Genomic DNA, 26,069 nt, shown 5'->3' on the forward strand with positions numbered 1-26,069 from the left:
TGGTTCTGGAACCAGAGGATTTGAGGATTAGTTATGCTCAGGAAAGCTGTTTGGCCCTGTTCTCTTTGTGAACAAAGCTATCTGCGTTGCTTCATTTAATCTAGCATATATCTGGCAATTATTGACATTAAATTGATTTAGTGTGTTGAGCGATGTTTCAGACTCCAAACACGGAGCCCCCATTTATTTTACAGCTGAATACGGAACACGGATTCATGCCTGATGTAATCAGCTTTGTGTTAACCCCTAAAGTGTAAGCATTGATCCCTCCTCAACTTGCAACTTAATTACTCGCCACTGTGTTCCCCTCCTGTGTAATTTATCCCTGGGAAATAAACAGAGCCCTTTAGGCGGAGGGTCACCCCTCGAAGCTCTAGGGAGAGGACTGCTTCCAGTAGGAAGACAGTTCTCGAACTGTGTCGTGGTTATTTACTGCGGCGCTGAAACCGTGCTAGGAACATTAGCAGCACCTGCTATATCGCCAGAAAGTTCTGAAAGGTGTTTTAAGGCTCCCCCAAAGCTCTCAGGTAATTCTCCTAGCATCCCTCAGAGGCGTTATCCAATTTTACCAGGATGACAAGGGAGGGAACGTGCGTGAGGGGCGAGAGTGGGTTAGTGAGGAAGAGAAAAGTGAGAATATGGTTGGGAATACAGGCAGTAATTGGACACCATCCCCTTTCTCTTAATTTTATCCCGTAGCCTGCACCATAGCCTTCATTACATTGTCGCTATGAACAGAGGCACGGGAGGTTAATTTTGCAAGCCTTGCAGCTGACATGTGTAGGAACTTCTCTTTTCAGGGACTCGCCTCCTTAGGAAAAATATAGATGCTGGGCTCAGGCTAAGACAGTGGCGTTAAGAGCAAAATCAATGCGTTACCTATTCCGGCGTCAAAGGGATAGAGGGCTGAGGAGATTGCCCAGTCATGCAAGTACTTGTCACACAAACACGAGGACCTGAGTTTGGATTCCAGTATTCATTTAGAAAGTTGACCTGTAATCCCAGAACTGGGGAGGCGGAGACGGGAGGGTTATTGATGCTCACTAGTCAGCCAGTCTAGTCAGCTCCAGTTTCAGTGAGACCTTGTCTCAAAACATGAGAACACACAAGATAGGCTTGCACGTGTGTGAATGCGTGCGCGCGCGTACACACACACACACACACACACACGCACACACACACGCGCACACGCATTGCCCATAACAGATGCATATACACTCCAACGTGTACACACACAAATTATCAAAGCCTAACTTAGATTTGTTTTCTGAAATGGCTTAGTCTATTACAGACTTGGCCAGGCAAAAAAAGTTAGTCTATACTCCTAATAGAATTATAAACATAATGACGAGAATACGTTGTGAAAGATAGCGACCCAGGTCTCACTAGGTTACTCTCGGGAATTATTATGATTATTGTTGAGACAGGGTCTTGCTATACCTCCAAGCCTGGCTTTGAGTTTATCCTCCTCCCACCTTGGCCTCCTGAGAGCTAGGATTCCATCATGTTGGTCTTTTCAGTCCAAACTTGATTTTAAAATGATCCCGGTCTCCTTACACCTGGCTGATACAAAAGGCTTTTGAAATCAGCTTAGCATCTCTATACACCGAAGTAGGTATGTTACCAGGGGCAGTGACATTTCTAAAGAACTGGAGACTTGGGATAGTTGTTCGTTTAGTGTGACTCCCTTCATACGTTGTGTGTGATGTATGCAATGGGCAAGTGACTGCAGGAGCCCGTGCACCCGTGGATCCACCCAGAGGAGGATGTAGGGTTTTTTCCCTCTCTTGATTTCTGCCTTGTTCCCTTGAGACAGGGTCTCTCACTGAAGCAGAAGCTCACAGTTTCTGTCAGGATGGCTGCCCGCAAGCTCCCAGGATCTTTGCCTGTCTCAACTCCCCAGTGCTGGGATTGCAAGCACACGGGGCTGCCCCTCCCACTTTTCTCGTGGATTTGAATGCAGTTTCTCATCAGCATGAGCTTAGCCAATGTTCTTACCCACTGAGCCATCCTGCCACCCTAGTGTGGCTTTTCTTCCGCTCACTCTGGCATGATGAGGACTAATTTTAAAAAGAAAAAGAGAACAAAAGCCTGAGTTTTCAGTTCTGCCAGATTGTAAGGCTGCTTCTATCAGAGGAATGGTGGATTTGGAGCAGACAACACATTATGACTCATGCATGGGACAAGATGACTTCCTTGTTCTGGCGCTGGGCTCCAGCCATTTCTAGGAGTGGCAGTTCTGATAGGGAGTGTAGGGAGAGCCTGGGGTCAGGTCCCTGGTGTCCTGAGTCAGCAGAGGACACTGATTTGAGAGTGGCTTTTCTCTCAGCATGGCTGGGCTGGGTCTTGTATGTCTTCCCAAGGGAGTGGTGGCTTCTGTTTCCCATGCTTCCCGGCCTCACTAGCTGCTCCTCCAGAAAGTGGAGCCAGTCCTGTGGCCTCTGAGTGAAGAGCTGGGACATTTCACTTCCAGGTTGGCTGCTGATTCCCCGAGGGAAGGGTTTGTTTGTTTGTATTTGTTTTTCCATTTACCACCTCGGGAGAAAGCACTGACCTGCTCCTGGTCTCAGAGGGCTCCTGTGGATAAAGCCAGCTCTCTGCTCCTGCAGGCTACTGCCTATGGGACAAGTGGGTCATCCAGCCCAGCTCACATGTATATTGTGTGTGCATGTGATCCTAGGGGTCGGCTTGAAGACACCAAGTGCTCTACCGCAGAGCTACACCCCCAGATCACCTCCTATATTGATTGCAAATGTAGTCACTTATTCAATTCTCTGCCTTACTTCAGAAAACTTTGAGAAGGTTTCTCTGGTTTGTCGGTACTTCTTTTTAAAAAGACTTATGTGCAATCATGGGTGCATGCATACATGTGTGTGTGTATGCGTTAGCTTAATAGTGATATTCATTCTGGCAAAGTAAATGGGGTTTGAGCTAAAGTTTAGGACATGAATAACTATCTAATTTCCCATACTCTTTTTCTCAACAAAGGTTTCCTCCTCTTCTGAGTCATCATGAATGCATGTACGAGTATGTGAGTGGGCTATGCAGAAGCACACTGTAAGGCAGCAAGCACATTGTATGAAGGGCGGGAATAAGTATCTAGAATAAACTCAAATCATTAGAAGTGGTCTGCATTTATAAACATTGTAAAACATAAAACCAGGTTTTTGAAATCTGAAACGAAATATAAACAAACAAACAAAACTCCCTTCAGCCTGTAAGGCCGGAGTTTGGGCTAGGATCAGAAGGACTTTTGAAACACTGATGTGAACTTGGTTTTTTGTTTTCTTTCTTTCTTTCTTTCTTTCTTTCTTTCTTTCTTTCTTTCTTCCTTCCTTCCTTCCTTCCTTCCTTCCTTCTTTCTTTCTTTCTTTCTTTCTTTCTGGTAAGCAAACTGGGGCTGGTTTATGGGGGAGAGTCTCATGAATTTGTTGCATTTGTTTTGAGCTTGGGGTAAGCAACCTCTGTGACTCAAAGAACCTGAGAGGCTTTATGCCTGCTTCTAGATTTGGAGTAGGATTTTTGTTCGAATCCACTTTGATTTAGTAACAGCAGATCTGCGAAGAGCAGCGTGATTCGCTATGGGCAGAAAGACTAGAAATCTACCTGGAAGGTAGTCCAGAGCCAGCCTCAGAGCCCCAGGGCCTCAGGGTCATGGTGGCTTTGATTTCCTCGTGGGACTTTTTGTTTGAGCTTCAGTTTTTAGAAGAGAAAGTCCATGAAGCAATTCTAGACACTGACTTCCTCCAGAAAAAAACCCTGAATTATTGGAGGTTTCTGCCAGATGCCCAGCATTGCTACCATGGACTATATTATAAATCATAGACTAATATGAAATGCATCTATGTTCATACATATACAAACATACGTATTTACATACATACATAAACACATACGTAATCTACACACACATAACTAGGATTCATCTTAGTGGTAAAGTGCTTACTTATGTAGCACGCAGGAAGCCCCGTGCATGGTGGTGCATGCCTGGGATCTCAGCACTTGGGAGGTACAGACAGATAGGTCAGAAGTTCAAGGCCCTCCTCATCCTTGGCTACACAGTGATTTCAAAAAGAGCTCGGGCTATGCTAGGCCTTGTTTTAAACACACACACACACACATGCACACATACACACGCACTCATACACACACACGCACACACACACGAAGTAGAAGGCAGAGTATGAGAGGGAGGCAAGAGTTCTAAAGGAGGGAGAAGGGAACGGGAGGGTGACGGAGAGCAAGCTACCTGAAGCTGAAGGCTGTTTTAGGGGAGAGGCAAGAAAAGCAAAGGGAGACTCCCAGCGTGAGGGGCCCCTAAGAACTAAGCGGAACAACACAAGTGTGGAGATGTCACAATGACACCCGTTCCTTTGCATGCTCACTAAAGAGCATTTGAAAAACAAAGCACCGGCCAGGGAAAACATTCTCATGGCATGTCAAAGAAGTTTCTGGCTTTGGTAATAAGATTTGGAAACCTGCCCAAAGCTGGTAATTCCTGTCGAGTGAGTAGAGGTTCTGAGAGCCGGCAAAGTTTGTCCAACAAATTGGAAAATAAATGCATGATTCCTCTAATCTCACGCAGGCGGTGGATTCTGGGGTCACATGAGACGAATATGCTCATTGTCTCCTATGCTCTCTACACTCTAGAATATTATTAGCTGTATCTGGATGCTTTTTGTATCAAATTCTTGACTTGATTTCCATCACACTTTCACTTTTATATCATCTAGGTTTAGTTCCTCTTAAAAAAGAAAGTTTTTTTTTTTTTTTTTAAATGAAAGCCAGTTACTTTTAGGTAATGGAAAATACGTTTTGCTAAGGGAGTCACAGAATATTAAAATATTGAAATACCTGGTTTTGTGTTTTTCTGTGGGTTGGCGAATGCGGGCTGAAGAGGCTAATGTGATACCCAGCCTGGTGTTAATAGCCGATGATAATTCCGTATGTACCACCTGCTACCTGTCAGGGCACGCGTTCTCTCTGTCTCCCTTTCTGGCGTGAAGGTTACACTGACTGCGGATGTGGGTCTTTGCCACTGGAGTGGAGGCGGGCTGTCAGACTCGGAATTGAGATTGGCTGTCGTCACAGTTTCTCTTCGGGGACCCCCCCTTTCCTCATCTCACCTCCTCCCCATCAACCTTAGGGAACACTTTAGAAACCCACTACCTTATCCTGAGTTTGGGAGCTGGGGACAGCGGGGGAGGGAGAGGATTTGTAGGGATAAACCATGTTCAGGAAAGGAAACCCTCCTGCCAAAAATCAAAATCTGAGAAGTTTCTTAGGAACTTAGGTTAGGGGAAAACACTCTAGCAAAAGCAATGCCTTTCACTAGACACTTTACAGCTGGGCATTCAAATGCCTCCCGGTTTCGGTTTCTCTTTCTCTCTAACGAGTCCCCAGGACTAACTCGCCAACTAGCTCCACGTATCCAAAACTGCTCCCTCTCAACGCTCACCTCTAAATATATAGCTCAAAATTGACTGGGTGTAGACGAAGAAAGCAATTCTCTAAACAAAACCTCTTGCCCATTCATAGGTGGGAGCTGAACCCCATGGCTCTTTCAATTCCAACAAGTCCAGGGGCAGCCTGGAGGCCTCTCCCTTTCTCCTTGTGAGTTTAACCAACTATCGTTTCTCTGCCTCAGAAAAACTGACACACTCCGGGTCTAAACTGGAGAGAAACTAGAGTCCTGTGTTTCAAAATGGCTTACGAGACACCGCCCAGAAAAGCCCTGTGTGCTCAGATGAGTTTCGTGAATCTAGTTCTTTTTTAAGGGATAATTTTGTCTCTTATTAGCCTTGCTACACCAGCGTCCCTTCTAGGGAGCCACTAAAGACACAGTTGCTCTCCTCCCACGCATTTGCTTAGGTTTCAGGAACATTTTTCTGAATCATTTCATCTCTTCAGAGGACTGACCACAGGAGCCAAGCCCTGGCTTAGAGAAATTCTCCAAGTGGTGAGTGTTTCCCAGTTACCTAGCCATAAGGCCCTTAGCTCACAAAAAAATGTTACAGCCTCGGGAAACCAAGACTCCCCAACTTTTTTCTTTTGTACTTGTGAGCTGTTATGAGAGCCCCATGAGGTAACTGACTTGACGAGAGAAGACCTCTCCTTCCAGATAAGGGAGGAGGCCCCTGGAGTAAATGGCCTTCATGAAGATGGAGTTGGCCCACGAGAATGCGCCTGGCGTCCACTCCCTGTTTTGGACAAGCACAGGATCAGCTATTCATTTTCTCTTCTTTTTTCTCAACTCAACAAGCCAATTCATCTCTTACTTCTGTCCAAAGAGAAGAAAAAATATTGTTGGTTTCTTGGCAGTATGAAGGTGTACTTAGCATGGCAATGACTCTGGGAAGATTTGTTGCCTGTCCTTCAGGAGATAATCCTGTTGAAGCTTTTGTAAATGAGTGTGTGTGTATGTATGTGTAGTTATTATAGACTATATATTATTATATCTAATACATATATTAGATATAAAAGAACATATAACTTATTATTATATTATCTAATATATACGTATAGTATTATATAATTATATATTATGTTATATTATTTATATGCATATGGTATTATGTAATGACTATGATATATATAATCACATGTATAATAATATGTTAATCACAGCGACAGACAACCAGGCACACTTCAGGCTGGATATGACCTCAGTTGGCAGAGTGTTCACTTAGCGTGGATCATCCCCAGCACGGAATAAGCCAGGGGTAGTGCCAGTCTGTAATCACAGCACTCAGGAGGGAGAGCCGGGGACATCAGCCGGTCAAGAGAGCCAGGAGTACCCACTAACCCGGCTCAGTGCTTTAGGCTAGGCAGGTCCTTTGGTTACCCGGCACGGAAAAGCTGAAGCTCTATTTTCTTTCACTGTGAAGTTTTCTTAATCTCTCCTTGACAGCCCACGCATGCCCTATGCTGCCTCTCTAGTCTGTTTTCAAGTTGCCTGACTACCGGTCCAGCCTACCTTGGCCTTCCATGTTCCTGTCTTGCGCCAAGTGTTTTAACATGTTTTCTCTCTAGGCCTTTCAGCTTTCCTGAACCTGGCTTCTAAGGGGGCGGAGGGGGTTGGTGGGGGAGGGGGGCAGAGGGGGGTGGAGGGGGGTGGAGGGGGCGGGATGACACGGCGAAAGATTAGCTTTCCTGCTTTGTCATAAAACTACAGTTTCACACGTTCAAGTGCCCAGATGCACAGTTTGGGGTTTTCCTTTCTAGACTCCACTCTCCCGCCTTGAAGGGGGACCCTTCATTGTAGTCATCACCAAATGGATACACTACTAATGGAACTTAATTGTTTCCACTAGACAGATCTCGGGTGTTTTTGGCAGCCAAAACGAAAATGATTCCAAATACCATCAAAGAGGCTTCTAAGCCCCCAGCACGCACAGAGTGTTTTGATATACAGTACAGTGTTAATATCATTATCTCATCTAATACAACATACGGTTACTTTAATCCTTTCCCGCCTCTGTGATCTTGGAAGATCCGACAGATAGACGGCAAGGAATAAAACACTATATACAAGGAAACAAAGGGAGACTTAGACCTCATCCTCTGGGCGTAATTTTTTTCTTTTTTGATTGTTTGAGTGCCGGCTTCAAATATGTACCGTTATCAATACTGACTTCTGTATCTTCCATGCTAGTTTGAGCTTGTATGCGACATCAAACATACCTTTTCACACATGTTCTTGCCAGATTTTTTTTAACACTTACTTAGCAGTTTATAGAAGGAAGTGAATGATCTCCTCAAGCTGCTTACAAATTAAAAAAAAATCTGTGCTTATTAATTATGCAGGATTAGTCTAATTATAATTCAGCAAATTAATTAGCGACAGAAGGTGTTCTGAAACATTGGAGTACATTTGCATGTTAAATGGAGAGGCTAGTCCGTAATATATGTAAATTTATGCATGGCTTCATAGTTTAATTTAAAAATTTGCAGCTGCATATGGTATGGGAGCAGGTGAAAAGTCAGTTTTAGTTTAATGATGCTAACAAACATTGGATGGTGTCCTGTCTTAGCAAGAGAATGCACTCATACCCGCTAATCTATGAGTCTGTCATAGAGTCTAATGTTACAGAGATGCCCAAGGTCACTCGCAAGAGAACACATAGGTGTGCTAGGTATGAACTGGAGACAGCGGCGGGACAGCGATTAGAAGAGGCATGCACCTGCCCCGCTTTCTTCCTCACTTTCCCCAGTATTGCGTGTTTACTTGTCTGTCTTTGGTTTAGGGAGAGTTATATCCGGTCTGCTGAAATTGGGCTATCTTTTTTTTTTTGTCTCAGCGGTATCGAATCTGGCAGGTGTAAAATAGTTGTCCAACCTTGATTCCCTTTCCAAATATTCACATTTGCACTTCATTTCAATTTCCCAGAGTCGTGGGAAAGTTATTACTGAGTTATGAATTAATGGTAGGGTGGAGAGTTTTACACATTGGCCTCAGCCATCTGGCAAAACAGTAAAAACCAGCGGACCAGGCAGCAGCAAAGGGCTCTTGGTGTAATTGGTGTTCACTGCTCAGCCTAGCATAGATGAGTTTCGCTGGGAGGGCAGAGAACCAGAGGGGGTGGGGAGGGGAGGGGAGGCCAGGATTGACAGGGACTGGGGCTGAGGACCCATTAAGCCGATGACTGGCTAATAACTTCATTTCTCTCCTTCATCCAGAAGTCATTGTACTAGAAAGGAAAATAGATTTGTACCCTCACCCTGAAGTCTCAGAGAAAGATTTTTCTTTTCCTCTTCTTCTTCTTTTTTTCTTTTGTGAAACAAATGTGTGTAGGTGATTTGGTCTGTTAGATCCTTTTTCCTTTGGGGGATGAGAAGGGAAAAAAAGGAACAGGGCAGAGGACGGAGACCTGGTTTGAAAATTAAAGGAAGATGAGGATGTGTCTCGGTGGTAGAACGCTTGGGCAGCAGTTACAAGGTCCAGAGTTTGATTCCTAGCACTGGGAAAAAAATAAATAAAAGATAGATATAATTATGTTGCCCAAACCACCCCCCAGACATCTTTGGAGACAATTAAAGTGACAAACTCACGTTTAGTATTGGCTTCCTTTCCAAACCAAGTCCAAAGGGTTCTGAATTCATTTTCGTTAATAGCACTGGATTTTGATTTGAGCGCAAAACCAGAGACTTTTCCTTGGAGATATTTTCTCCCATGGTGCCAAAATAATGGAATTTGGGGGAATGAGACTGAATATGGGATAAATATGAATTCCATGTAGGAGGCTGGTCTTGAGCAACCAAACTGTGTTACTGGCTGGGAGTAAGAGGAGAATGGATAGGGGCAATGCCCCTGCTTTAACAGCTTAGTGGCTTTTTGCAGTCAATTGCTTGCCACTGGGGCTGTGGGAGACCCTTCAGAAGGAAATGGCTTTGAGATAAAGTCTATTGATACACAGTCAGATTTACACAGTGGGGGAAGCCCTGCCTCCCGGTGCCTAAATGAATACAACAGAGCCTACCCAGAAGGCACCATGTTGAGGAGCAGAGATCTATTGCCAAACTGAAATGCCTCTTCCAGGAGCTTGTCACTGGAGCACACAAGGAATAGAAAATGAATCTGGGGGCCTGATGCCAGCTAGGAGCCAGCGTGCTGTGTGTGTACGGTGAAATATTTTACTCACCAGTTCGGTGCAGTGTTGAGGACTTTGAGCAGCCATCTTCTGTTGTCTTTCTCCTGTAGTTTTGTTGGACTGGACTAATTAGTCCCCCCCCCCCCCCGCAATGTGTGCCCCAACAATTAAGGGAAATTCGAGTGGAGAGTACGTATTAGCATTGGAGGGTTACCCTGTCTCGAGAGAATCCAGTCTAGGTTTGTGACAACTCCCTGTGGAGTAGTTTTGTTTCAAAATCTAGTGGAAGAGGGGTAGGGAGATGACTCAGCTGGTGAAATGCTTGCTTGTGATGATGAGGACTTAAAACTGAGCCTCAGAATTCATGTAAAGAACTAGGTGTGCTGCACACACATGTGATTCTAGTGTGCACCGACACGTGAGTGTAGTCCTAATGTGTGCTGGTACACACATGTGATCCTAGTGTAGTCCTAATGTGTGCTGGCACATCATGTGATCCTAGTGTAGTCCTAATGTGTGCTGGCACATGCATGTGACCCTAGTGTAGTCTTAATGTGTGCTGGCACATGCATGTGATCCTAGTGTAGTCCTAATGTGTGCTGGCACATGCATGTGACCCTAGTGTAGTCCTAATGTGTGCTGGCACATGCATGTGACCCTAGTGTAGTCTTAATGTGTGCTGGCACATGCATGTGATCCTAGTGTAGTCCTAATGTGTGCTGGCACATCATGTGATCCTAGTGTAGTCTTAATGTGTGCTGGCACATGCATGTGACCCTAGTGTAGTCCTAATGTGTGCTGGCACATGCATGTGATCCTAGTGTAGTCCTAATGTGTGCTGGCACATCATGTGACCCTAGTGTAGTCCTAATGTGTGCTGGCACATGCATGTGACCCTAGTGTAGTCCTAATGTGTGCTGGCACATCATGTGATCCTAGTGTTGGAGAGGTGGTGATAGGAGGACCCCTAGGACTTGCAGAAAAGTCAGCCACACCTAAGTGGAGATTACCATGCCAAGGAGAGACCATGTCTCAAAACACAAGGTAGGATGTGATTAAAGAAAACATTATTATTGATCTCTGACCTACCACACACAAGCTCCTCCCAAAATATAGTGGGACTAGAAAGTGCAATGCGGGGGCGGGGAAGGATTAGAAATTTGCCTAGCAAAGAACTCTAACTTACTACACACCTGGCATTTATTTTGCATGGATAAATAATACTGGCCTTGAGTGGTCCCTAATTTCCTAATAAATATTAAGCAACAATAATCACCATGCTGTTCACAGTGGCTTTGAAGTCACACCACAGTGGTTTGGTAGGGGTGTCCCTTTAGCTGGCACACGTGACACCGGAGTTATCAGCTGTCAAAGGAATTAGCTGTTTGGTGTATTTAAAAATCCCTGCCATAGGAAATCCTCCTGTCTCTTAATTACTTAAAACTCTTTCAAGTTTAGCCTGAGAGACTTAATTCTCAGAAAGTGTTTCTCTAAGATTGCATTCGGCTTCTCAAGTGCCACTGATCTCTGCCTTCTTCCTCCCTCTATGGAGTTTGGTGAACAAATCGTCGGAATCGTTCTCATTCAGTTGAGGAACTTTTCTGATTTCTCTCTAGGGCCCTGCAGTTCCTGGGGGCCGTGCTGACTTCAGGTATTTGAGTTCTTGAGATGTCTTCTAAATGTCGGATGGGATTCATTTTGTCTTCTGCACCCTCCAATGTCACCACTGGGTTTTCAGGGCTCTCTAGACCCCAGATAGAAAAAAATAAGCATCTGCTGTTGTTGTTATTGTTTATGTGCTTGTTTGGCTTTGCAAAGCGGAGGCTGATTCCACACTCATTTCCAGAAGGAAGTGACGTGATGCTCCCATTGGAGACCAATGGGGCGTGTATCCCAAAAGTGAAGAGCTGCTCGGCAATGTGTTGGGAGCTTGGACGAGCTCCCTGTGGAGGGACAGTTTGCTAAGTGTCAGAGAAGCTGGAGCTTGGCCTCCTACCCACTCTTCTGCAGACTTTTTTTTTTTTTGTCTTGGATAATTAATCTGATACCTTTTGAGAACTTTTCAGCTTCTCCATAGAGCTGGGACATTATTGTGCCTATTCTAAGTTGTGAGGATTTAATGAAACCATGCATATTAAGTAATGGAACAGGAGCTAAAGAATATAGCCCATTATTATTATCGTCACAAAAGGCTTTGAGTCAAGAGGGCTCAGGGAGGTTGAGTGTAGTTGGAATCAAGAAAAGTAGTTGCTTAAAAATATTTCTGACCCCTCCAAATGCCGGGTGTAGTGGCGCACACCTTTCAATCCAGCACTCGGGAGGCAGAGGCAGGTGAATCTCTGTGAGTTCGAGGCCAACCTGGGCTACAGAGTTCCAAGACAGCTAGGGCTGTTACACAGGGAAACCTTGTCTCAAAAAAACCACAATTTTAAATAATGCATATATTTATATATAAATGTAAACACATTATCTATCTATCTATCTATCATCTATCTATCTATCTATCTATCTATCTATCTATCTATCTACCTATGTATCTATCTGTAGAACAGGTGTGTGGCACACACCTGTAATCAGCGCTTGGAAAGCAGAGGCAGGTGGATCTCCATGAGTTTGAGGCCAACCTGATTTACATAGCAAGCTCCAGGCCAGTCAGAGCTACACAGGGAAACCTTGTATCAAAAATTTTGTTTTTTGTAAGCTTAAAATTTCAAATCCTATATTAACCTTCATCAGGCGATGAAAGGAGACAGAGACAGAGTTCCACATTGGAGCACCGGACTACAACCCCAAGGTCAAAATCAGGAGCAGAAGGAGAGAGAGCACGAGCAAGGAACTCAGGGCCATGAGGGGTGCACCCCCACACTGAGACAATGGGGATGTTCTTTCGGGAACTCACCACGGCCAGCTGGACTGGGTCTGAAAAAGCATGGGATAAAACCGGACTCGCTGAATATAGCGGACAATGAGGACTGCTGAGAAGTCAAGAACAATGGCAATGGGTTTTTAACCCTACTGCACGTACTGGCTTTGTGGGAGCCTAGGCTGTTTGGATGTTCACCTTACTAGACCTGGAAGGAGGTGGGAGGTCCTTGGACTCCCCACAGGGCAGGGAACCCTGACTGCTCTTTGGCTGATGAGAGAGGGGGAGTTGATTGGGGGAGGGGGAGGGATTTGGGAGGCAGTGGCGGGGAAGAGACAGAAATCTTAAAAATAAATAAATAAATAAATAAATAAATAAATAAATAAATAAAATTTCAAATCCTAGTAGACTTCCACTTAGACAATCCAGGTAAATTAGTGCTAACAATAATATGTTTTGTCCTTCGGAAGGTCTGAGAAGAGCAGAGATATTTCTCTCTGTTTGTGTATTATGTTTACAGTGGAAATGTTTTAAGTAAATGGAGAAGATAGAACATCATCTTACAAAAAATGGGTGCAATTACTCCCTCACTATCCCTAACCCCACCCCATCCCGCCTATGGCTACTGAAATTATCAGATGGCCACCCAAGACAGTCAGTCCGAACTTTTCAGTCATCCATCCTGTCCATGAATCTTGTTAGGCCTTCATGCTAGCTGCTTCAACTTCAAGTACAAACCTTTCCCATGCTCTGTAGTGGCATTTCAATTGGATTTTAAGAAATAAAACTTGCTCGGGGATCAGGAGAGTGCCTTACAGCCAGGCAAGGGTAACACACACCTTTAATCCCAGTAGCCACACTAGTTGCCATAGAAACCGGGTGTGGATGCCTTTAATCCCAGCCCTAGACAGGATTATAAAACGGGAGGAAGCAGCTCTCAAGCACAGTCTCATTCGGAGATTTCTAGAGGCAGGATTGCCATTTTTAAACTGAGGTCTAGGTGAGAGCCAGTGGCGGGCTGCTTTGCTTTTCGAGTCTTCAGGTTGAATTGCAGTTTCTCTCTCTGAGTTTTTATTAATTGTGCTTCAGTGCTCCAGCCACAAGACACCACTGGGAGCTTAACCTCTCAGTCTCTCCTGACATTTGTCAGGGTCGTCACTGGGTCCTGAAATCTTCAGTGCGTTGCGTAGATTCCTTAGAGTTCCGGCTTTTCAAGTTTGCTTCATCTTCAGGTCAAGACTGAGCCATATGCAGCTTGAATTTGGAGGTGCTTGGAGGCTTTTTTTTTTCTGGAAGAAACTATTCTTTTTATTGTTGGAAGGCCAAGAAAAGACTACAAAGATCTAGATTAAAGAGAAAATCCTGGTGTTTATAGCCACACATGGAAGCCAACCTCATGAAGGCTTTCTCACCACTAAAAGTAGGATCAGCTATCTTGAGGGATGTCTCGAGGTGAGACAGTGGACATGTTCAGCCATCTTGAGGGATGTTCTCGAGGTAAGACAGTGGACGTGTCCACGTGTCCATCTAGCACAGCTTCTCCCCTTGGTACTAGAAAGTGGATTAGAGAGTGGATTGCCGGATCTCCTGAAGGGAGACGCTCTGAAAAGAGGCTAGGAGAAGAACGCATCTGCCCACTCCTTTTCCTTCCACTCTGCATCCATACATTTAGTAGCTGAAACGCCTTAAGAGGGCTTTAAGGGAAAAGGCTATTGTCTTTTTTTGAATTACACATTAGCAATGAAAGCCAGTTGTATTTTAATTTACTGGGCTTTTAAAAAAAAATTTGGTATCTAATCCAGATAAAAGTTATCTTCCTCAAAGATCAATGGACACCAATCTTTACGTACCTACGTGACCTGCAAGGTACAGCAACCAGATGTTTGGCTCAGCTGAATCTGCCTGCTTAGGTGCCGTCATAGACACCGCTGTTGTTCTTGGCCTTCTGAGAATGTATGGAATCATCTTGTCTGTGGCTTCTGAGACATGGTTATGTTAAGACAGAAACTCTTTCTGAGCTAGAAATGAGATCTTCTTGTTTGAAGGGGTCAGCAGTGGAACTCCAAAGGGAGTCATTTTTACGCGGAGTATAGCTTCTTATAATGGCAGCTGCTATATTGTACACCTCTTCAATGTACATCTCTGAATACCATTTTTCTTGAATCTTCTATAGCGGTTGGTTGACAATGTTTTGTGTTGAAAACTTAAAGAAAAGATTAGTTCTTAGATTTAAAATTGGAGATATACTGAAGAGTCTCTTCCAGAAAGTCTGAGAGGCAGGACACTGGCTGGAATCTTCAAACATGTGCTCAAAATTCTAGAGTCTGAAAAGAATGTTTAGTGGTTGTCCTTCCTGAAGTTTGTGTGGTGCCTCTGCCTCCGCCATTGGACACTAACTTTGACCTCTATTGTATGGTTAGTTTGAAATTCAGTTTCTATTCAAGATGGGTCAGGACAAGTCAGGGCCATGAGAGAGTTCCATTGTGTTCTTAAACAACGAAGAATACTCCAGTATCCCAGATATTGGAAGGGAAAAGGCAGATTTCTTGGATAGCATGTCATGTGCTTTGATCTTATTCAAACTCATATCTAGAAGTTTCTAGAGTCATTTGAAACTCTGGGGCAAGCACATTCTGGTGGTGTCCTTCACAAAGCGAAGTCCTTTACCCCTGTGTGTGACCTTTTATGACATCCAGAACAGACAAGCAGAGGTTTTCAATGTCAAGTACGTTTTCCTTGGTGACTGTCTTTGACCTAATATCTTCTTGGGTGTATTTGCTCTTCAAGAAGCCGGATCCCTCCCTCCTCGTTACCACACTCATTTGTTTCTTCTCCTTTTCTGTTGTTCTTTCCTTGTTTAGACCGCCATGTAGAGAGGCACAGTGAGCAGCTTTATTAATAGAGATGTAATTTGCATATCATGATGCCAGCCCATCCTTTTGTTTTTATAAGACGGGTTTCTCAGTGCAGCCTTGACTGTCCTGGAACTCACTCTGTTGACCAGGCTGGCCTCGAACTTACAGCGATCCTCCTGTCTGTGCCTCTTGAGTGCTGGGATTAAAGGCGTGCACCACTACCAGACGCCAACCCTTTGAAATGAGTACTTGCATGTTTTTTTAGGTGTACTCAGGTACAGCCATCACCTCAGTGTGGGGAACAGAGATCACCAGATGGCGCTAGTTGCCATAAAGATCCAGGTTCTAGTTTTGGGTTCATTGTGTCTGGTCCCCGACACTTTTCTCAAATTCTTGAGGCCTTCTGTCCCCCCACTCATGAGATGGCTTTCCACTGGGAGGACTGTTTGAAGCCTTAAATGATGCTTTGTGTACCAAGTACATAATATAGTGCCTCCTTCTCTATGGCTTCACTTTTCCAGGTTTTAGTTACCTACTGTCAACTACGCCCCAAAATTATGAAATGGGAAATTCTGGGTATGAACAGCTCATGGATTTAAAATTTCATTACAGCACATAGTTATAGTTGAATTTTATGAATTAGGAATTACTAGTTTTCTACTGTGCCAAATTTATGTGTGTGAGGACCTAGAGAATGCATAGGGTTTGCTATCACTAGGGGTTTTGGGCATCCCCTGAGAGGTTTAGAATGCATTCCGCAGGATAAGGGGAGAACCAGCCTAGAGACATGGCAGTTAATCTTCTCTTCTGCCTCGGTGTACTCAAACCCTTTAGCCATTCACCATACTGAAGGCGGCAGAGTTTGAGAGGGTTCTGAGCTTTGGTCTTCTTCATTCATTTCCCCTTTCCCAGGAACGCAGAAAAAGATCTTATGGGTCAGAGGGGTGTACCCTGCCGGATAGATTTTTTTTCACGTAGACTTTAATGACGACTTTTCCTTCTTTTCTTATTGTCTCTGGTCATCAGTAGGCTCTTGCCCTAGAGTAAGTAGCTCTTTCTGGAAGGCTCTCACTTCTGCCTTTGTTTATTTTTACCAATCATAGAACACTGATGTTGCAACAAACTCCAGGATAATCCAGTTGAACATTTCCTTTACCTGTCGGAGAGACTAAGGCCCAGAGAAGGGGGCTAGTTTGGGCATATGGTCAATCAAGGCTAGTTCACTCTCAGTGCATATTTGTGAAAGTGAAGCAAAGCCTTCTGGGACCTAACACTGTCTCAGTGACCCAGGAATCCCGCTGGAATGCCAGGGTCTGGAGTTCAGCTGTTGACCCTACATCTCCATACCTCTTTATCCCACAGCAAGGCTACCCCTGCTCTTGTTTGGGTCTTGCTTGTGAGGAATGCAAACTGCAGCATGCTGAGTGGTTATAATATTCACGTAGTCACTCTTGCTTGGAAAAAGTGGAAATCACTCCCGTGCTAAGGAGAATCGGCACATTTGGTCTGAATCTTGGAATTCTTTAGGGTTTTCTGTTTCTAAAGAGAGAAAGCTGACATTGACCAGGCTCCTCTGGTTTTGGAGGAATCGAGACCCAAGGGATTCTGAGAGAATTTGTTCCTTGCAAGTTACTCTGTGGCTAATATATGATATAGATAGTTAAGAGTTTTGAGAAGTTGGGAAAGGTGTGTGTGTGTGTGTGTGTGTGTGTGTGTGTGTGTGTGAGAGAGAGAGAGAGAGAGAGAGAGAGAGAGAGAGAGAGAGAGAGAGAAAAGATACCAGTAAAATATTAAGAGAGATTTGACAATGTCTGTAAGTTCTAGAATTTCTTTTAATTAATTTTTAAATTCACATGTAAAAGTGTCCACCACAGTACTTCTAATGCTATCTATCCATTTTAGCAGTTCTATATTTAATAATGTAACATCCCTCCATCTTCCCCCTCTCTTCCTACTCCCCCTCTCCTCTGCTCCTTTCCCCTTTGTGAGCCAAATGCTAAATCCTTGGTATGCAGGGGTTTGCTGTGTAGGCTGCACACTCAGCCCTAGGACAAGCGAGAGAATCAAAATTGGGTGTTCTCCATCCGAAGAACTGTTTAGGGTCCTAATTTAAAATGAAAAAAGCCTTTCACCAGGCCGCATGTTTCCCTAAATCAATTGGATTTTATGTAAACATTTATCTCTTTCGCACTTTTCCACCTACCACATGGTTCTCGAAGTAATGGCTCGGTGAACATTAATGCTTTCACCAGATCCCTCTTTTTTTTTTTTTCTGGAACAGGAGTGGGGGAGGAGAGAGAGAAAGTGCATGCAGGGCACACAGAATGCTTTATCTGGAGCCCAGTTGTTGAAAAGCAAAACTTCAGAAAAAATCGAGGCGCCAATGAGAAGACGCACTCAACCTGGCTTTGGCGTGCGGGGGGGGGGGGGGGTGTTAGATAGAAGTGACTGGGGTAGATGTGGGGGGAGGCAAACACGGTGGGGGGTGGGGGCTCTCATTTGGAAAGAGGCTCCCTTGAGCAAGCCAAGTTTGTATTAGATCCTTAGAGCGGTGGAAGGGTTTGCAAGTGGTCGTAGCTGATGAGTGTACAAATATAGCCACGGCTCTCCATCCAGAAAGTGGTTGTAGTTGGTGAGTGTACAAATATAGACACATCTCTCCATCCAGAAAGAAAATGCTGGCTTCCGTTCGGTCCTGACTGCAACAAAAGCCGTCCTCCTTCTCGGCCCACCCAAGTTAGCACAGGCAGGCATTCCCTGCACTTTTGAAAGCTGGGGCAGGTTATGAGTGTGCCATACATACTGTGCACGGTGCTTGCACACAGATTGCTTTGCCCTGGTCCTTTTGGAGAATTTTGATCAAGACCCCCCCCCCCCCCCATACCTCCATGGCACCAAAAGCCTGACCTCCCACATACCCCCGTACAAGATGGCCCCAGAGACAAACCCAAACCAGATGCTAAATAATGGGAAAATATTTAGCTGCCGTTTCCAAATTTGCACCCAACCTTATTCATAGATAGGGCTGGAGAGGCCGCTGCCAAATGTTTTTCAGCAAACAAAGATTAAGAGTCTCAGAAACAAGACAGACCAATTCTTCCCCTCCGTCCATTACTGCTTACTGGCATCTTCTCAATGGTTTGTTTTTTTTTTTTTTTAGTGAAACATACAGTTAATTGGAGTGCTTTCAAATTCTTTTGTGTGGTTGTTGTTTAAAAACAAAACAAAACAAACCCCCAAAACAAGCAGAAGGTCATGTCGAGATCATCTCACCAACCAGGGCTTTTAAAATAGAATTTTTCCTAAGACTGGTTGATTTCTACTTATTTTTGTTGGTAAATCCTGGGGAAAATGTATATCTTCTCCTTTAAAGTTCTAATTCAAGGCGTAGATGCGAGAGTTCTGAAGGGACCTTGGGACTGCGGTAAAATTTCGTTGTCATAGTAACAGAAAGGGAAATAGGCCTAGCTCACCTGGGACTTCAACACTGCAAAAGCTGGATTTTTTTTTAAGGAAAAGGACTCTGCAAGTGAAATAAATGAAAAACTTACTGTATTTTGAGACAAAATTTTAAATAAGAAATGGGGGGGAGAATTGCTGCAAAGGCGCCTTCTGTCATTTTCCTCGGCTGGCGAGACTATCGGATTTGAGATGCCCAGTTTAGAAAGGACACAGATAATTTAAGGGGATATGGGCTTCAAAAAAGAAAAATAATGTCTTACAAACAATAACCACAGATCATGATTTGTGTTTCTCTGGATTGTCTCGAGAGGGACCGAGAGGTCCCTCCTATTTGCTATTAATCATAAATGCCTGGGGTATCCTTGCCCGGCAGACTTGAGCACTAGATAATTATATACTGTTTTATGATTTTTGCACATGTTGTGGGAAGCTCTGAGACCACCTTCAGATGTGAGCAGGAAGGTATTGTGTGGCCAGTGGAAGGCAGGGACCCGGGGAGTCCCGGGTTCTGGGCTGTGCCCTGTCCTTTCTAACCCGGGAGCAATACTTTCTGGACAGTAGGGGTCACTGCTGCATTCGGAGCCCTCTTTGGCGGCCGGAAGGCTGTGCAGATTTCAGGCGGGTGGGTATGCAGAATGGAGCCCAGATTGTGAACCGCTTAACAATCCCCTACCGCGATGGAGAGGGGGCTCTGAGCTCGCCATTGAAAACATCCAAATTTGCAAATTGCAGAGGGTCAGCAGTGTTCCTCTCCCAGACGCGGCTGCTTGAAATTCCCCAGACCTGAAACACAATCGCCTATTTTTTTTTTTCTCAAATCAAATCTAATAGAACACAGATAGTGTCTCTCGTTAAAATATGTTTACTGGGGGAAAAAAAAGTAACACATTGCTTTCTCTTCACAGATTCTTTTTAAAATTTTTCCTGAAGTGCAATCAGAATTGTTTGAAAACAGCAGGAAACCCAAGGGACATGAGACGGTTCCAGGTAAGGGGCCCCGAGGATCACACCTATTAAATAAGTCACCCTGGTTTTTCTCTCCTGCTTCCACTCTTCCTGCTCAGATCCATCCCACACTGTTAGCGCCCGCCACACAAAAGATAGCATCTATGATAACCTCCCTCTACCAGGTCGGACTCTACCAGGACGAAGGCCTTTTTCATTTTGTAGTGTTTAGGTGTTCTCTCTCTCTCTCTCTCTCTCTCTCTCTCTCTCTCTCTCTCTCTCTCTCTCTCTCTCTCTCTCTCTCTCTCTCTCTCTCTCTCTCGGCACTGCCTCCTGGGAGAGGCACCAGCCGGGGATGGAGATTTGCTTCTCAGCCCTCCAGCCACCCCCTGCACTCACAGCTGCCCGCAGCAGGGGCCATGTTCTTGATACTCAGCCACCTTGGGAGTTTTCAAAGTGCGTTTCTGTGTGTTTTCTGCAAGCCACAGCCCTGCTACGCACCCCCCCACCCCTCAAGCCGGCCTGGTCTTTCTTTTCCACCAGTTAAGTATTCTGTGGTCTCTTAGCCTTTTGGAAGGTAGTGATCCAAGCAGCCATGGTCACTTTAAGACCGTAACATGACAACAAGACCCAGGGGACAGTGACCCAGCTGCCTGACGGTGAAATCTGCCACCGATTTCATCACCCCTGCCATTGATGTGCTGTGGAGACAGCTAATAAACAGAGCTAGGGTGAAGGGTTGGGTTGGAGTTGGGAGTGAGTACAACTGCTAGGTTCCCTTCCTGAGGATCGGAAGGACTGCCCTTAGCTCAACAAATATTCTTCTGCCATCCATGCCTGACCCGAGTATCTGGAACTCTGTTCCCCATAGCGAATGAAAAATGTGTTAACCCATGGCATTGAAGCACAAGACTCAATAAGGTAGAAAAATGACTAACTTCATTCCTCAAGTGAGGGAACGTTCTAGAAGATGAGGCAACTTGACTTTGCTCCTAGAAAGATGTCAGAACTGGGTCACAGACCTCCTAGGTCATGGGTGTCCAAGTGTCCAGGCTGCTGAGTTTGTGTTTTGCAGTGGCCTTGGGATGGGCAATCATTTTCTTCTGTACTGGACCCCAGGAGTCATATGTCTGTTCCTGTCTGTCTGTTGGAGAATGTCTATGGTGAAGTCAAATGTCAAAAGGATGCTTAGGAACAGAACCAATGAAGAACTAACAGGGGTCTGGGGTGTAGCTCACGGATAGAGTGCTTGCCTGCCTCAGGGAGCTCTGGGTTCAACCCCCAGTACTGAAAAGAGAAGAAAACAAACAAGAGGAAAAGGAAAGGAGGGAGGGAGGGAGAGGAGAAAGAAAAGGAAAGAAAACAGAAAATACAAAGGATTGGTAGGCATGGTGGACATTCACAAGGCCACTGCAAACTGCTTTGAAAAACAATCTTGCATTGACAGTCTTCCAAACCACAACAGGGTTATCCAGTGTTCTTGCTACGACCAACACCTTCTTGGTTGTAATTATAGCATTTAAGGCTGTTATCAAGCTCCCTTTAAATAGGTGCGGCTCTCCACTTCTTCACTCAGGATCGTCTGCTCGTTCATAAGAAGACAAATAGAAACACAGTCAGCCTTCTTGGGAATCTGCAGGAAGGTCCCACACAACAGAAATTTACTTACCCGGGGATCTAAATATATATATATATGAGGGAATATTACCAGGATCTCAAATTGCCAGTAGGAGCAAATGTTTGCTTCATTTCTGGAAGAAACACAGCCTAAGGGAAAGAAGCAGACAGCTTGGCTTAGGGTATTTCACTCTATTGCACTTGGCACATTTTTAATTTTCAGGGGCCTCTAAGAAATGTGACAAATGTCCACTGGAGCACCCCAACTTTTCACTCGCCCCAATTTTAGAAATATATTCACGAGGCAAACTCACACCAGCATTGCTTTTTGCTTCAGGTCTCTGATAAGTGAGGGTTACTTTGTCCTGTGCTTAGCTGGCTTCCAGTTGATATTGCTGACATCAGAGTCACCAAGAAGCCTCAGCCCATGTGAGCATAGATCAGCTTCTCCGTAGACAAGCAGCCTACAAAAAAAGCTTATGATTTCTGGATCCCGCTATTTCCAGGGCCAACCTAACATTCCTTGTCAATTTTGTTTCACATTTTTAATTTAAGTCGGGGTGAAGTTCGTGTACCTTCCACATCTCCATCTAAAGTACTTTAAAGCATGCAAGCCAGTGGTTTTAACACATGGCAGTGTTGTGATTGCCATGTGATTATCAGTGACTGTCATGATTGATTCCAGAACATTCTCGTCACTTCGCAAATTACCTCATGCTTCCTAATTCCCATTTTCTCTCAGTTACCTGCAACTTCTCGTCTATGTTTTGCCTTTGGTATGGGTTTGTCCTGGAAATTTCATGTGAATCAAGTCTCTGAATATTTCAGTGGTCATTTACATAGCATAGTGTTTTCAAGGTCTGCAAGGTAGCAATGCCTTCTTCTTTTTGATAGCTCAATACTATTCCATTGTCCGTGTGGATAGCATTTTGCTTACCCATTATTTAGTTAACTGACATTTGTGTTTTATGCCTTTAATGTTTCTGTGATATTGAGTTGTTTTCGGAACATATGTCTTCAGCTCTCTTGGGGACAGAGTTAGGAGTAGCATTTCTGGATCACAGGGTAACTCTATCTTTAACTTGTTGAGAAACTGCCAAATTCTTTTTCACAGTGGCTGCACCAGTTTGGATTCCTACCAGTCATGTGTGAAGACACCAGTTTCTCTAATTCCTCATGGTTTTACTTTTTTTTTAAAAGATTTATTTTTACTTATAATTGTATGTGTACGAATGTTAAGTGGAGCGCTTGCCGAGGCCAGAAGAGGTTGTTGGATCCCCTGGAGCAGGAATAACCGGCAGCTGGGAGCCACCCAGCAGCTGGGAGCCACCCAGCATGGGCGCTGGGAACTCAGCTTGGTCCCCAGCATCTGTCCAGACCCCTGGTTTATTTGTAAGATGACTCAGCACTGGGGTGGTGTCTCCTTGTTGTTTCAATCTGTCAGTCCCTCATGACAGAAGAAGGTGATGGCCAACCTTTCCGTGTAACCACCTGCTTGGTGGCGAAGACAAAACTTAGAATTTCCAGGGATCCCCAAAGAAAAAAAGACCACCAAAGTCCAGTGTAAGCTAAGCCAGAATGAGCCCTATTTCTTATTTCTCTGCTGTGGATAGACAATAGGCAGTTATTAATCCCAGAAGAAAGTCAAGCTGGGAAAAGGAAGTCAGGCACATTGCTGTTTCCCACACTCGTATTCTAAAACAAGGTTCAAAGCTGATAACAATTTTGGGCTCCTTGCTGCTAAGTCTCCATCACTATAGAAGGGCTGTATCTGTTCCAGGTCATAGTGAAACCTATGTGCCCTCGTTAAATTGGTTATTCATCCACAAATATCACAGAGGATAGTCTGTGTGCTCCTAACAGTCCCAGGCAGGTGTGGAAGTCCTAGCACAGGCAATTCAAATACAGGCCATCTCCGCTTTCGCTGTGCTACAGGCAGTAGAGTGAACGAGTGGTTTCCAAAGCCTGGGTCTGCTTCCCTGTGCTCTTACAGGGAAGGGGCCCTGCATGGTGTAGTTGTCTTGGTGGTGTCTGCTGGAGCTCAGCTGTCTGGTCAGTGACTGTGACAATAGTAAGGGTGTTCGTCAGTTTGCAGAGCTTATCTCTACTAACGGCAGACCCGTCACTCAAGATTGGGTACCCATTACTATAGAGGGTTGGAGTGTGTTCCATCCTAGGGGCAACACCAGCTTCTCCGTGAAGCTCTTCTGGTGTTGGTCTCTTTGATATGTTTCCTACCTTCAAATCAAAGTGTTGGGTGAGCTCATAGTAGGGTGAATAATCGCATAAAGAGAGAGATTCCAGATGTATTAAAATTATCTCCCAGTTCAGTCCCTTTAAGTTCCACAGAATGATTCGTTTTTAGTTCCAGTGGACTTTTAATGAGATAAATGAACTGTAATGACAAAAATCAATATTTTACCCAGTGTGTGTGTTTCTGAACTTTGTAAGCTCAGCGAAGACTCTGGTCCATGTCCATTTTAATTTGTATCTTTTTTTTCTTATGTAGAACACAATGTTTTAGTTAAGTTTGTCTTGTCAATATAATCACCTATCCTGGGGCTGACAGGCATCTTGCAATCTTTTATATTATGCTTACACTTCAGAAACTTCATACGTTATATTTTGATCTACATTTTAGCATTTTATTACACATTAATTTGCATCATTATGTTAGACAGAGAACCATCCAGAAGCCATATCCTCCCGGACCTTTTTTTTTTTTTTTTATTTTTTTCTCACCACTATACTAACGAGGACCTTAAGAGATAAGATGTAGCTACGTGGTAGTGGCACACGCCTTTAAACCCAGTTTTCAGGAGGCAGAGGCAGGTGGATCTTTGTGAGTTCAAGGACAGCCTGGTCTACACAGCAGAAATCCTGTCTCGGAAAAAAGAAAAAGAAAACGTGGGGCAGGGGGCAGATGGATTGGAAGGTAAGATGTAGCTTATGGTGTAACACATAAGTTTCTAGTATAAGAAAAGTTATTTACGGGCTTGGTGGGGAAAGATGTAGGAGCTGAGCTGGTTCTTGGATTGCATCTATTCATACAAAGTGAGGTAGAGATCTTGAGGGTGTTTACAGGGGCCTTGGGCGGGGGGGGGGGGGCCGATGCTTTGGGAGAGCTTGCCTAGAGCAGGCCTGTCAGACTTTGAAGTGAGAAATAGACGGTGCTGGGGAGAGCGGAACCTCAGACAGACAGATCCGTCCGTGTAAGGACTAACTGACAGCCATGGCGTAGCTGGATAATGCGATGGTCCCCCTGTTCCTATTGCAGCGTGCCTCCACCACGTAAGAATGATGGAGAAATTAGCGTCTCTGACAAACACACCTCGTCTACACAGCTGGGTGTTCACCATTAGTCCATTTGACTGAACGAAGCAGGAGCAAAGGCCATGGCTACTCATGTCTTGGAGCAGGGCCAACAGCTCTCCAACAACCCCTTATGATTTTTTTTTTAACCCCTGGCTCTTATATAAAACTTTTTAATGGCACTACCATCTATTTTCCTTAAATAAAAAAATGTTGAATGTTTCTCTCACACCCGTTGAAGAAGGAAAGGAGAGTTTAAATTAACTCCAAATGGCACGAATTTAATACGGCCCCAGCTGCCCGCAGGTTTCTTCAGTGCAAGCCTCTTGGTCCGAGAGCTGCTCCAGCTGCTGCGAGATCTCACAACCCATCCCATTTGAAAGTCACTGTGCTACCAGGCTGCAGTTCTAAACACGTAATGAAAACCACTTGACTTGGGGGCCCCTCTGATCAGCAGCTGAGCCCATGATCTGGTCATAAAGCAAGTCAGATAGACTCAGGCACAGCAGTTCTCTCTCTGGCGTTGGGGGGAAACCTCTGAGGGGTTGAGGGGCTTTCCTGCTATGTAATGCTTTTGTTGGGAAACGCTGTGGCTCCTTCAAGTTTTGCTCGGCCGGAGCAGCCTTCGTGTCCCTACCTCTTGACGTTCAGTATCTCAACGAGGCCAGGTATCGGAGTGATGTCACGGTGGACTAACTCACACTTCTGAGAGTTTTGAGGTTTTTTTGGGGGGGGAGGGGAGAAAGGGGACAGGTGTCCAAATGGATAGTCACATAAATAACTTTTAGGAATGGGTATGCGAGACTTCAGACAGGTAAGAACAAATTCTAAATGCCCAAATTTCTTAGAGAATGCAAATTTGGGCACAAAACCCTACCCTAGTGCCCATTCTAGTACAGCGAGATACAGAAGTTCCTGGAACACAGACCAGAGCTTTCTTGGTTCTGCAACAGGAATGCATGGCTTTTTAAAACGGCCTATGAGAAGACTATGGGCTTCTGATTTCTGATGGACAGCAGGTGACTCATGAAGCCCTTCGGGGGAAGAGTGTGGTGGGAGAGAATTGTGGAGTCAGACACAGAACTGCATCAAATGTTACTGTATGGCTCCCCCGGGTCTCCCAAAACTTTTGCTAGTAAAATACTGCCCTTGACTACGACATCCTTCTTGGCGTTCAGTTTCGATGGGAAAAGCAGTGGGGCTGATGGAAGGGCGTGAGGTAGGTGGCATAGCAAGTGTCTCTGGCCTGTGAAGAGAAGGGAGTTGAGAACCAATGAATGGAGTACAGGCTCTCTAGGGACCTCCTGAAATGCTGGCTAAAAAAAAGTTCTGCCTCTTTAGTTCTCTACATATCCAACTGGATTTTTTTTTTAAGAAAGCCTGACCTAAAACATTTCTAGTAAGCTTAAAAAAATAAGTAAAATA

The 26,069-nt window shown here is 44.7% G+C and overlaps 1 protein-coding gene across 1 annotated transcript in view; it reads left to right on the top strand.

The window, feature by feature from the left end:
• Ebf2 (EBF transcription factor 2) overlaps positions 1-26,069 on the top strand; it is a 195,006-nt gene that overhangs the window by 120,225 nt on the left and 48,712 nt on the right. The window contains exon 7 of the mRNA XM_075949675.1: positions 19,676-19,757. Coding sequence (XP_075805790.1) covers positions 19,676-19,757 — 82 coding nt within the window. The remainder of the gene's footprint in view (positions 1-19,675; positions 19,758-26,069) is intronic.

The sequence above is a fragment of the Microtus pennsylvanicus genome, chromosome 15 (assembly GCF_037038515.1).
Source record: "Microtus pennsylvanicus isolate mMicPen1 chromosome 15, mMicPen1.hap1, whole genome shotgun sequence".
NCBI classification, from domain to species: domain Eukaryota; kingdom Metazoa; phylum Chordata; class Mammalia; order Rodentia; family Cricetidae; genus Microtus; species Microtus pennsylvanicus.